A 13,214-nucleotide genomic window follows, 5' to 3' on the forward strand; every position below is an offset into this window, starting at 1 on the left:
TGCTCGTGGTCGCATGACGGGAAACGTGGGATCCAGTGTTGTTCAAACCTCACCTATAGTCGTGACGAAGAGTCGTAGACTATCGATGGCAACAAACTGAAATATCTCAACGACTATTGGATGGATTGTCATGCATTTTTCTTTTTAGCGCCATCATGTGGTCAGAATTTCATGCTAAAACGCTTAGCATTGCCATTGTGAGGATGTTAGCGCGCAAGCATTAGCATTTAGCTCAAAGCACTTTGTCTTTCTGTATGCTCTCTCTCTCTGGTTGTCTCTCCTTCACACACACAAACACACACACCCACAAAAAACCCCTCAGCTGGCCCTTCGCTTCTTCCCCTTCTTGAAGAAAGAGTGGTATCAGGACTTTTCCTATCTCCATAAAACGTTAGCATTACGAGGTGTTGTGGACACCGTGCATCTTTAAGACGTCAAAGAGATGTGGCTCTGCCCCGGCTGCCCTCTCATGAAACCCTCCACCCGAGGCCACAATCTGAAAGACACCAGAGAAAGATCAAGCACGGGAACCAAACCAGAGGATCTTGTTCAAAGTGCAGAAACACAACATGTGTTCCACAGTGTACATGTGTTCAGACGGAGATAGAGAAGGTTACCGATATGAGGCTTCTCGTGGGTGAACTTCAGTTTTAACAAGTGAAATCTAATTCCTGTCTTTGAACTTTAAGAGGAAGAAAAGTGCCGGTGTTTCTGGCCAAGCGCTGGAGACACATAATCAACGTGCCGGGCGGGCTGATAAAGTGGATGATCAATTGTTGTTGAGCCAACAATTCTCCCTGCAAAATAATGCAAACACTATGTGACAAAGAGATGTGAAGTAACACTGAAGTGAACATTTTCTCCAGTGGAATTTAAATGTATCGCAAGCTGCACTGAGCGTAGTATTCAATGCAATTCAGAAGCCCAAAGTTACATGGTTGTGCTACCTGCAGGTGTACTAACTAAGGTTAAAATTGCATGTACTGCACAAATATCTAACCTATTTTTTTAACTTTTATAATAGCTAAAGGGCACAAGAAACAAACGGCCTGCCATGTTAACCAATGAGATGTTCTCTGCCCATGAGAATCATGAGAGGACCAACAGGCATGAATCCTTGCTGCTGGCTGAACGCACCTCTATGCAGACGGTGGCGGCTCAGTGGTGAGCAGGGATCGTCTTTCAATCAGAGCATCGGCGGTTCGATCCCCGACGCCGCTAGCCCATGTTGATAAAACCTTGAGCAAGACGCTTAACCCTAAAGTTGCTCCCGTAGCTGCGCCTACGGAGTATGAATGGTTGATTAAACTGATGTGGCACCTTGCATGGTGGCTCCTCCCACCAGTGTGTGAATGGGTGAATGATGTCATGTTGTGTCAAAGCGCTTTGAGTGGTTAGAAGACTATACAAGTACAGGTCTACAACATTGACGTCACGCCAAGAGACAAGACTCCAGCTCAGAGGCAAAAGTCTTCAGCTTGGTTGAAAAGCATGTTCTGGTTTCACAGTTTCTCTCCTCGCATCAGGTTTAACTTTTCGGCATCAGCTTTCCACATATTGCGGTTTAAAGAACATTTTTTGCCAGAGGCCTTGCCCTTTAATTATTGTTAAACTCTGTGGAAATGGTATGGCAAATAGCGTTGTTTCTACAGTTGTTAGTGATTTGGGAAAACACTTTGACGGCACTGCACTCCCAAGTTAAGCATGAAATACTGCCTGGAAATAAACAAACCAGAACCTTTTATTAAGTCCCAGTGAGTGAAAGAAACTTGTTTACATTCCATTTTGGTGAAGAATCAAATTCATGTGCGGCAATCCTGGTATTTGTGAACTGCTCGGGGGAACTTTTGTGTCAGAAACCGAGAGAAATGAGGACCTTTGCGACCATTGTTCTTGATCCGAGAGACTCAGACGTATTATGATGACTTTGAGACGGCTAGTGGACATTGTTTCTGACGTTTGTGTTTGATTGGGGAAAAGAACAACAGTTGCAATGAGACCCACATACCCGAGTCATCCGTTCACAGATGAATCCATCCATTAACAACCTGCAGCTTCTTGCTCGCCACAATTTCTCTTCAGACCTATTTCTTGAACACATTTTGTCAAAAACCTGATCTGTTCTCTCGAATTCACGCTTTGGACTAAAGGATTACGTTGGACGATCGTGGCAATAATAAAGGCAATCCATTCCCAAACCATTCCTTTGCTTTTTGGTGACATTGTGCCAGCTGGAAACAGAAACGGGACTTTGCTGATGTTTTAACTGAAGATAATCAACATCACATTTTCTCCATTGGTTATACTCGGCCCGCGGGATTTGTCTGGGTTTTGTCTGCAGTCGACAGTGTTATCGACGTAAAAGTGATGAGAAAAATAGTTTCAAAGCATACTTCTTGTAATTTATAAGCTCTTTGACACACAAAGTGACATTGTTTTTCTTTTTAAATGTGCATTTGTGGTTAAGCTGTGCCCGCAGTGCTTGGAAGATATTTTTTTCTGGATGAATAGAAAGTTTGTTTTTGATGATTGACTACACTTGTTCACGGTCTCGTCCTGTGAGCCAACACATTCAAACATGTGTCAACACAGATAGTAGAGAGATTTACAGCGCGATCGTGTTCAGACTGTTTTTCACGCCTGAATGTGGAAGCTGTTTCAGTTTTGGGGAAACAGTCATGGCGGGGTTGCAGTGCGTTCATTAATGTCGTGGAAAACACTTCAAAATATGAAATAAAACACTGAATGTTTGCAACTCGAGCGAGTCAGTTAATCTACGTCCCGGGTCAAGGAAAGGACAAGCAGGAGGACAACAATACGACTTTTAATAACTGAAGATTAATTGGAAAAAAAACAGGAAAATTAACAAAAAACTTGCCGGGTTTAATGTATAGACGAGGGGGGAAATGTTGCGTTGCGCTAAACAACAACTCTAAATCCAACTGAACCAAACACAAAGGAGGCGGCCTGAAGATGTTGGGTTGTAGTTTCTACTGATGGAAGTTCAAATAATTTGATGACAAAGATCACAACAGATCAGCCACCGGCTGCAGATCCTCGGCAGTGGATTTTTCTGCATCGCAGTTTAATCTACGTCCGTTTAGTACATTGTGTGTAAAGTATTCGTACATAATGTGAGTGGCACAGTGACAGATATGTGTGTGTGTGTGTGTATCACAACAAAGACACAAAGCCAAACCCTGAGAGGGATTTTGAAGACGCTGTGTGTCAGCAGCAGTGACCCACACGGAGCACTCACCTGTCTGACCTCCTCCTCCTCTTCCTCCTCCTCCTCTTCCTCCTCCAGCACTTTGCTCTGTCACTCGTCTGTGTAATCCCTCGTCTGTTCTGAGTCCACGTCGGTCAACACGCAGGCAGAGAGATCTCTCAACGTCTCCTAAGTTTCATTCGCGTCTGATTGAAATGTCGAGAAAATCCCAGTTACAATGGTCTCATTTAATTTATTAAGTTTGCACTGCTGAATCAGCGGTAGGGCCAGTATTTCATGAAACTATGTCCATGCACACACATTATTCATTAAATATAAATGTTGTTAATTTTGGAGAAAGCATGATTTAATTTATTCTGTCTTCTGAATCCCAGGCTGCTTTTAAATAGGTGTTTCTATTATTTTGTCCATTGACGGTTAAGGCTTGTTTAACGCCACCAATTTATCATCCAAATAATCATAACGTTGTCTCCTTAATGAAGGTCAGATTCAGTACAGGTCTGTTGACTCATACTGCATTAGTTTGATCTCGGAGTGTATAATTTACTCTAATTGTAATGTTCAGATCGAACAAAGATCCTTTCAAAGACCGTGAAGTACTTCATAAATTGCATCTAAATCTAATCTGATGAGGAGTATAAATAAAAAGTCCTTTCTGTGACTATATAAACATTTATCTTGGGCCTGCTTCATATTAAGATTTGGTTGTTTTGGTGCTGCCTCATGCTTTTTACATCCCCTTCGGCCCAGTTTTACACTAAACATCCAAACAAAAAGTCAAGGCAAAACGTGAAAGGAGCAAAAAAGCCCTGCAGCAACGACGACACACACAAAGTCCCTGAAGTTTGCTCAACAAACAGAGCGCGTTAACAAGCCACTTCCCTCGTGTGTCACTCAGAGGGCCGTCTGACTCCACGGAGAAGATTTCCCCTTTCGCGTTTACCAGAGCAAACACAGAGGTCAAGATGACAAGACATCACTTTTGCCGGCGACTGAAAGCAAACAAAGGAGACACGTGTTGGAATTACATCGAGTAAATACTTCAGTTCTCGTTCTGTCTCGCTGTTTCTTGGACGCACATCACATGTTCCAAACTATCTCGTTCCAGATCTCGGCCTCTGAGCTCACTCCTTATCCTTTCTTTTCCTCTTGACTGCACTCGGGGACATGTGTGAAACATTTAACATCACAGAAAAACTCAGCAAGAAAACAGAAAAAAAAACACGAGCTCCCAATCCCCCCCCCCTCCTCCCTTTCTCCTCCCCTATCTGATAAACGTCCAATCCTGCAGCCGATTTACACCCCGCTTTGTTTCCCCCTGCGAAAAATGTTTTCTCCATCTCGCAGCAAATCTGCCACAGTGCAGAAACGCCTCCGTGCGCCGCCATAGAGACGAAACATTCCCGTCTTTTGTCCTCCGCTGGCTGTTCGGAGCAGCTGCTTCGACCCGGCCGCCCCTTTTTTATATCTCACCTTGTTGTGTGGTGCTGGTGGTGGTGGTGGTGGTGGTGGTGGTGCTGGTGGTGGTGGTGGTGGTGGTGGTGGTGGTGGTGGTGGCGTCACGCGCATTCCTTCCCCGTCGCCCTCCCCTCCTGATTGCCGCCGTTTTCTAAAGGGGAACGTACACGTTGTTTAATGTCCACAGCCCACGGAGACAATGCCCCCACTTGACCTTTGACCCCAGTGAGGAAAAGCCAGGCTTAATCTGATGTTGAGATCCTCGGCTGCCATTGTCTGTGGGGCAAGGGAGGGGGGGGGGGGGGAGGGTGTCAGTCACTACATCTGCACACCAATTTGTTTGTCACACAGAACCACGGCCCACCCAGGGAAGATGGCGCTCTTGTCTGCTGACCCTGTTTTCACCCTGCAAACTGTCACTCACCCCGCTTTTCACTTCAACACCGGAGAGGACGACCAAAGCTCCTGACCGCTTGTTTGTATTGGTCAACAGCTGGTCGAGGTGCGCTGTACCTTTAACAACAACACCCGCAGGGCTCACTTTGAACACGATGAGATGGCAAAAGACACGGATAACAAGATACTTTCCGCCCCTCAAAGGATTAGTTTGACATTTTAGGAAATATGCTTAGTCGTGTTCTTGCTGTCTTGCTGAATCTATCAATCAATCAATCAATCAATCAATCAATCTATCTATCTATCTATCTATCTATCTATCTATCTATCTATCTATCTATCTATCTATATAACTTGTTAGTTTGTGAACTTTAGAGCTGCTGGCAGCGAGTCAGGCTACCTGTTTTCCCTCTGTGTCCAGCCTTCGTGCTAAGCTAAGCTAACTTGCTGTTTCTTCGTATTTAATGAATAGAAATGAGACCCATGCATGAGTTTGTTTTGATGTGTGGCTTTTTGCATGCTGAAGACCAAATTTCAAGCAGGGATGAAGTTTGATAATTTCACCAAATATTCACAAACTAAAATAATTTGATATTACAGAAACTGATAATTTGATTAATCTGCATTTGGACTAAAAAGAGTAAAATTAAGAGTCTAAACAAGCACCGTAACTAATGTATTAGCAGTGATAAACTGTGAAATGAACAGTATTAAATTCCACAACAACATTTTAAAGTCAAGACATTTTAATTTGCCTGTTACTCTACACATCTTACAGTTCACACAGTTTATAAGAATAGATTAATTTGATTAAACAATTTTACTGTGTAAAATACATTATCAATTCATTTTCCGCTTTAATAAGGTTGGCTGCAGGAGAGCAAAGAGATGACACTGAATCATCCATTCATCTTACTGACAGTCAGTATCAATCAGTATAATATATTATTTTCAGATTCCAGTAAATAATGCAAAACAAAATATAAGAGGCTAAAATGTGCTACTAATGTTTTAAACAACAGTATAGCCTAAAAAAAGAGGGTTCAACAAACAAATACAAGGTTATTTTGTTTGGTAAATAATTATTTCTTATGTATATATACAATAAAAACACTGATAATACCAAAGTATTTCACAGTCTGTGACCAGAACATAGCTGTCACGTTTCGTTACCAAAACATTACCCACATGTATTTATTTAAACCTGAACATCCAGATGTGTGACTCATGCCGTCTGGAAGTTGTATCAGAACAAAGTGAACAATAAAAAAAAGAAGAAATGAAATAACTTATTCATAGAACATAAATTATTATTTCCAAATATTTACACATGGTACCTCTGAACATCAGTGCATCGCAGACAAAATTATGTATTTCCTCAACGAAAAAAAAAGTAAATTGGCGAGAAACCCTGCGCTGGTTTTTCTGTGGAAATGTAGTCGGTGGTTCAATGTGATTTAAAAATAAAATAAAAAAGGACTTCACATTCTCTCCAGCACCCGAGGACGTTCCCTGAGTCGTAGGCCATGTCAAGTGCTGAAAATCAGATTTTTTAATCCTGGCAAAGATGTCACCTAATATGTCAAATATGGGAAAAACGTTTACCTGAATTACTTTAACTTAAAGTAGTAAAAGAAGATACAGGCCACAGAAGTGTCGTCTTAAATTAAAAAGTTATCAAGGGCGATTACATTGTTGGGCTGCTAAGACGGCAGAGGGACTTTTTATCAGTTGTGTACTCTGGCGTACATTGTACCTGGATTATTTTTACTACAAGGTGTGCTTTTAAAAAATATTCTACAGTCTGAGTCTAACATCACGTATACTAAATGCACCTATGCATGTAACTCTTCATAGTACTGGCAGTCCATAAACGTTGAACATAGTGCCTGTGTCGCAATCGCCAAACAGTGGGGGGTTAAATGATAACTGACACCATTGTTTTTCTTTTCTTTTTCTTCTGCATTTTCATAAAAAAAGTAAAAGATGAATGTTCCTTAAATGGAGGATATGTAATGTGTCTCTTTTTGAAGTAATGGTTTAAGTGACAATTTGCTTTCTTGCTGAGAAGCTCGATATCACTCTTGAGTCTGTGCTGTGAATGTGAAGCTGAAGTCTGGAAACGGTTAGCTTAGCTTAGCATAAAGACAGGAAACAGAGAGCAACCTGGCTCTGTCCAAAGGTAACACAATTAGCACTTCTAAATCCCATTATTAACATGTTATGTCTTGTTTGTTGAAGATTTTATGCTAAGCTAACCAGCTGCTGGTTGTAGCTTCATGTTTAGCATACAGACAGGTGAGTGGTATCAATCTTCTCATCTAACTCTCTGCAGGAAAGCAAAGTAGGGAATTTGCCAAAATGTTGAACCGCTTTTTTAAAAACGTTTTCTTGATTGGGTAACAGAAAAGATGTAGTTTCCAACAGGATTATCTCATCGTATATTCGCGAAAAAGCAGTCACTGTAGTGTTTACATTGCCGAAGATACAGAAAAAAATAAGAAAACAAATGTCTGAGGTATTAATCTTGACCCTGTTGGGTGCACGGTGAGGAAAAGCATCGCTACGTTTTCCTTGAAGCAAGTTTCCCTTGTTTCAGCTGCAGCCTCGTCTCCACGCGGTCTGTAACGCTGTTCGATTCCCACTCACTAGAAACCCTGACAGACAAGGAAGCGGGTCCAAGGTGAAGCGCCACGACACGACTACCTGCAGCCGCAGGACTCCACCACCATGTCCTCGTACTGTTTGTAGACCACGTTGTTTCCTGAGTCGATGTAGAGGATGCTGATGGGGCTGAGCTTGGACGGGGCGCAGCAGCTGGGCGGCATGTTGCTGGGGTTCATTGAATTCATCAGAGTCTGGATAATGGCGTGGTTGGTGGGCTCCAGGTGGGAGCGCAGGGGGAAGTCGCACACCCCCTCGCAGTGGTACGCTTCGTAGTCCAGCGGGGCGATGATCCAGTCGTCCCAGCCCAGGTCTCTGAAGTTAACATGCAGCGGCTTCTTGCTGCACCGGGATTTGGACTTCTTGCCGTGTCTCTTCCCGTGCCGGGTCTTGGACACCGCCGTCCTCCTTCTCCTGCTGGCCTTGGCACCAGGACCCCTCTCTTTGGCCTTCCTCTCCAGACCCAGCAACGCTCTCCCCTCTCTCCTCTCATTGAAGAGGGTCTGCCTCTTCTTGGACCTGGTGAACACCACCAAGATGGCCTTCTTCTGCTGGGGCCTGCCGTGCCTGTGCAAGCCCAGATGTTGCAGGTCCAGTTCCCTCTCCGGGTTGTCCAGCATGGCCCTGAGCTCCAGGCAGAAATGCTTCCCTTGGCTCAGGTGCTGCTGCTCTTTGAATATTTCCCACACGTCCAACACTTCCCACTTCGGCCTCTGGGCGTCCTGCAAGTCCAGCGTTTTGGAGTCGAGCAGCTGCCGGTCGTGGCAGGAGAGGAGCTGGACGTCGACGGCCTCCGTTTCCGAAATCCTGAAATTCCCAGACACTTTGGTGTAGATCCTGAGCTCGGCTCCCAGCACCTCCGCCTTTTTGGAGAGCGTTGAGACGTCGAACAGATACTGCTGTCTCCTCAGAGGGAGGAGTGGGAGGTCATCTGTGGAAAGCATTAAAGCAAGCAGGTCAGACGCATTCTCGCGGGGACGATATGCATACCACAGAGATGCGGAATCTGACAAGAAAAATCTCACTATTGTCTGCACCGAATTAATGTGGGAGACAAAGTATGAGTCATGGGTGTTCAAACAAGCAGTGGTTCTCAACCTTTTTTCAGTGATGTAGCCCCTGAAGAATATTTTCCAGCCAACCTTCTAACTGGCGCAAAGCTTTTTGGGTTGAAAAGAAAAGATGTAATACACAGCACTGTGTAATCAGTGTCTAATTTAATATAGAATACATCCAATTATGTTTAGGAACCTATGCATTTTATTGAATATTTATTAAATATCACATTTTAAAGGATGGATTTTAAATGGATGTTACTTTCACATATATTTTCTTTAAATCTCACGTACCCACAGGGGGTACACACCACTGCTTTAGCGGACATTACATGGACTTACATTGATTTTTTTTAGGGTTTTATCCTCATCACCACTTATCCTAACCAAACCTCACCTTAAACCAATTCTTCACCCTTGTGCCTAATTGTGTTTACCTTAAGTTTATTGTTATTCTGTGCCTTATTGTGCAATACTCTTAATATAGTGTGTGCCTTATTTTGTTTACCTTAAGTTTATTGAATATTGTGTGTGTTAGGACAGCTTATCATTGTACAGAGTATCTCTGTTATCTGTGCATATGACAATAAAAATATCTTGAATCTGAATTGTGATAATTCACTTTATGGGGGACCAAAAGTAAAGTGAGTCCCCAAAAAAGACTGTAAAAACATTTACAAGTCCCCACAACATGAGTAAACCAAACACACACACACGCACACACACACACGCGCGCGCCGGGCAGCCTCCACGTACCTTGTCCACTGTCCACAAAACTCGCAATGGTGTTGGCAGCTTTGGAGGAGCGGAAGAAGCTGGCGTTGAGCCCGAGCCTCTCCGCCGTGGAGAAGGTCTTGTAAATAGACAGCATGTAGTCGTGCGGCTCGACGGAGTCTTTAAAAGTCGCTTTAATGTGTCTGTCGGCTCGCGGCGGCGCGTAAAACTCCTTGAAGTATTTAGAGGCTTCTTGCCCGTCAAAGATCCTCGACACCTTGCCGCTCTTGGGGGCCGCCGGAGGGGAGATAGCGAGAGAGTGAGAGCGAGGGATCCACCAGACGAGCAGCAGAGCCCCGCAGAGGGACGCGGCGCGGCGGAGGTCCATCCTCTGGTGTCGGAGCCGGAGCAGTGGGACCGGGGAGGGGTGAGGAAGAGGAGGAGGAGGAGGAGGAGGAGGAAGAGGGGGACCGCCGGAGCTGAACTCTGCATCCACTCCGCAGCAAGTGGCTGCTCCGCTAAAAGTGCGCACAGCTCCCGAGGACAGGCGGTGCAAAAGTTTTTTTTTTTTTTAAAGGAAAAGAGGGGAGGGGAAGGGAATGGGGGTTCACGCCCACATTGTGCTGTTATCGTTTAATGGAGGGCGCAAATTAAGGCTGTAAAACTAATTGTTCCTCCGGCGGCCGTCACCTCCCTCAGGCAGATGTGCGCTGAAAGGACGCTCTTCAACTTCTGGCGCGTTTTGCGGACGCGCACAAAAACTTTTTTTACACAGCGAAAATGTCTGTTTTTAAGATATTTTTTCCTTCTTCTTCTCAGTTTCAGAAGTGTTTTTTTCCTGTTTAAAGCAGGACGAGTTAACACCGCCGCAACTGAGCCTCAGTTGAGGATGAATTGAGGATTTTGCACGGGGTCTCCTGCCCCCTGGTGGGGCGCGGGCGTATCGCCCCGCAAAGCCAGAGACCCTCAGCCAATCAGCTGCCTTCAGCACCATGGACAGAGTCTCCTCTCAGCGTTACAAAGGACATGAAGACACGGATGCAATGCAAAAGAATTTATTGAAGAGAGAAAATACATATTTTTTTAAATGTAAACTTCATATATTCCTTCATGTTGTTAAGTACCTGCACCTGTTTTACAATATAACACATATATCTGTATCCAACACCCTGAGAGTAACCGTATCAAACAGACATTTACGCATAACACAACAAAGGAAAGACACACACACACAATCCTTACAAGCGGGGAGTTTTGAGAAATCCTAACCCCATCCATATTATTTGGTTTAAAGTGAAAAATGACCGCGAAAAAAATGAAAACCCAGCCCATGTGCACCCATATATATATTTCAAGATATTTTTTTGTTTTTCCTTCAGCAGCCGTGTCCGTGTCGAGGTATCCTTCATTAAAATAAAACCTCTCAACGACACAGAACCGTCTAGCAGATGGGGGTCCCCTCGGAGCAGCAGGCCACAGCGTAGATGACGCTGACCAGACACAGGCTGCCGGCGGACACCGTGGAGGCCGAACTGAAGACGCTCACGTCGGTGGTGGCGTTCGAGGTGGCCGCTGTGGTCGACGGCGTCTGGGTGGTCGGAGTGTTTCTGACGGAGAAGGCGCGAGACTTGGCGCCCCACTCCTTCAGGGTGAAGACCATGGTCAGGTTCTCGCCTGCAGGAGGGAGGAGGACGAGTCATTGATGTGGTGATTCGGGGTGATTTTGTGTCGACTATTAAGGATGTGTCTTCATGCAAACAGCCCACAACGCCACGATCTTTAGCTTTACAATCGTATAAAAGGGTGAAAAGATGAATCCTCATGTTTGAGAAACTGGAATCGAAGATTATTTGGCTTGAAATCCAATCTGAAACGATTATTTCTCTGTCAATCGACTATAATGAGGAACAAAAACGTGAAGCCGACGTACCGCTGTTTTTGATGGACAGGTCGGTGAAGTTCGCCCAGCAGGTGCTGAACAGGATGGTGGCGTTTCCTTCCAGTCCGCCCACTTTGTTCCCGCTGGCGTCCTTCAGGCTGGCCGTGACGGCGAGACTCGTCACTCCCACGGAGACGCAGTTACCCTGCGGACAACGGCACAAGGAAACGCCTACTTCAGCACGGCGTTGAATCTACTTGGTGGTTCCCTTTTCCAGAGATTAGCCACCACCATCTTTGTGTCATTTCCCTGCTCTCAGCGGCGGCGGCGCCTCACCTTCTCGTCCACAGCCATCAGACTGGGCTGCTGGTGCAGAGGACCCACAAACGCTCCGGCTATCGGCTCCTCGATCAGCCGCAGGTTCGCTACGCTGGTCACGAAGCTCGCCGTGGGCTCGTCCCTGGTCACTTCTTCCATGGCTTCCTGAGATTTCGAGGCGGGAAAAAAACCACCGAACCAGTGAGCACACATGGCGTACAGCTCTGATGTTATTTGTGTAGTTTTTACTCGTGTCTTGACGCTCACATTTTTCCAGCTGGGGTCGGATGACGGAGGAGGAGGAGGGATGATGCCCATCGAAGACACGTTGAAGCCGATGGAGCGACTGAGGTTGCCGGAAACGGCCGCCTGGCCCAGATCGTCAGCGATGTTCTTCAACAGCGCGAAGTCCTCCTCGTCTGAGAGGACGGACGAGAACAGAGAGATGTGACAGAGATCCTGGCCAACGTTCTCACATCGGACATCAATCATTAATCTATCGGTCTATAAAAAAACAAATGTCAACACAGCAACGAGACTCTTCTCCTCCCACCAACCGTTGGTGGCGTTGCTGGTTTGCTGGACTGGAGGTTTCTTGATCTCCACCTCCACCTTCAGGCCCGTGGACCTCTTCCTGCGCCGCGCGTCCCCGTTCTCCCGGATGATGTTGGTGATCCGGATCATGTTGGCGGGAACTTTGAGGAACGCGGCGAGGTTTTTAATCAGGCCGTCGCCGAAGAACTCCTCCTCGGTCATGGCGGGGAGGTCGAAGGAGATGACGAGAACCGGGGCGGTCCGGATCTCCACCGGCTGGGAGCCTCTCACCAGGACCCTCAGCATCTTGTAGTCCCGGTCGAAGTAGTTGTTGCCCATGGTGGCGTTCATCTGGGGGTCGTACTGACCTGGAGGCGTGGAAGGAAAAGATGAACAGATTGTGCTGACGCTGTGGACATGGCTGCCCCGCTGGTGTCGAGCAGCAGTACCTGGAGAGCTGGGCTTCTGCAGGGTGTAGTCGGTGTTGTCGGAGTTCCACTTGGCGTTATTTGGCGCGATCAGTTTGTCGCCAACGTACACGTCCAACCGCTGCGGCTTGGAGTAGAAGACGGACACCACGACGCTCTGCACGAATCGAAAAGCAACCGGTGTCTCAGCGAAAAGTGAAAAAAAAGGACCAACAAAAAAAAAAAAATGGCTCCAGAGGTTCATCAGTAACAAATGTATGTTTAAACAGAATAAACTCATGGGTTTATATATATATTTAAAGGAGCTTTTAAGAGCTTTGAAGCTGTTGATCAATATCTGGTCTCCTGACCTCGGATGGAGCCGCGTTGAGCATCATGAGGCGAAGCTTCTGAGGGCTGACGCTGGAGAAGAAGACGTCGAAGGAGCGACCGACGGCCACGATGCCGTGGAAGAGCGACAGCCTCTTCTGGCAGGTGTAGCCCGAGCACCAGCCGTGGTCCTGAGGACCTAGATGCAGGGACACGCAATCAAATTAAAG

At 45.9% G+C, this 13,214-nt stretch overlaps 2 protein-coding genes across 2 annotated transcripts in view; both read right to left on the minus strand.

Annotated features, from left to right (window-relative positions):
* Window positions 1–7,785: 7,785 nt before the first annotated feature.
* On the minus strand, window positions 7,786–9,904 carry gdf6b (growth differentiation factor 6b). The gene is made up of 2 exons (XM_068575476.1): window positions 9,559–9,904; window positions 7,786–8,678 (listed from the first exon to the last, which is right to left on the minus strand). The coding sequence occupies exons 1-2, from the start codon at window positions 9,902–9,904 to the stop codon at window positions 7,786–7,788; spliced, it is 1,239 nt and encodes a 412-aa protein (XP_068431577.1).
* Window positions 9,905–10,957: 1,053 nt separating this feature from the next.
* Window positions 10,958–13,214, minus strand: part of pkhd1l1.1 (PKHD1 like 1, tandem duplicate 1) — a 35,289-nt gene continuing 33,032 nt past the window's right edge. The window contains exons 70-76 of the mRNA XM_068575475.1: window positions 13,026–13,183; window positions 12,697–12,832; window positions 12,271–12,615; window positions 11,981–12,132; window positions 11,732–11,878; window positions 11,447–11,600; window positions 10,958–11,190 (exon numbers count right to left, since the gene is read on the minus strand). Coding sequence (XP_068431576.1) covers window positions 10,958–11,190; window positions 11,447–11,600; window positions 11,732–11,878; window positions 11,981–12,132; window positions 12,271–12,615; window positions 12,697–12,832; window positions 13,026–13,183 — 1,325 coding nt within the window. The remainder of the gene's footprint in view (window positions 11,191–11,446; window positions 11,601–11,731; window positions 11,879–11,980; window positions 12,133–12,270; window positions 12,616–12,696; window positions 12,833–13,025; window positions 13,184–13,214) is intronic.

This window comes from Clinocottus analis, unplaced genomic scaffold (assembly GCF_023055335.1).
Source record: "Clinocottus analis isolate CAN_PGR_092001 unplaced genomic scaffold, fCliAna1.0.p SCAF_14, whole genome shotgun sequence".
In the NCBI taxonomy this organism is placed as follows: domain Eukaryota; kingdom Metazoa; phylum Chordata; class Actinopteri; order Perciformes; family Cottidae; genus Clinocottus; species Clinocottus analis.

Excerpts from the sequence above, each read along its gene's own strand:
- gdf6b (XM_068575476.1), bottom strand. The coding sequence starts at position 9,904 with ATGGACCTCCGCCGCGCCGCGTCCCTCTGCGGGGCTCTGCTGCTCGTC. Across the intron at positions 8,679-9,558 it reads TTTTGTGGACAGTGGACAAG|ATGACCTCCCACTCCTCCCT; the intron begins GTACGTGGAGGC and ends TGCTTTCCACAG.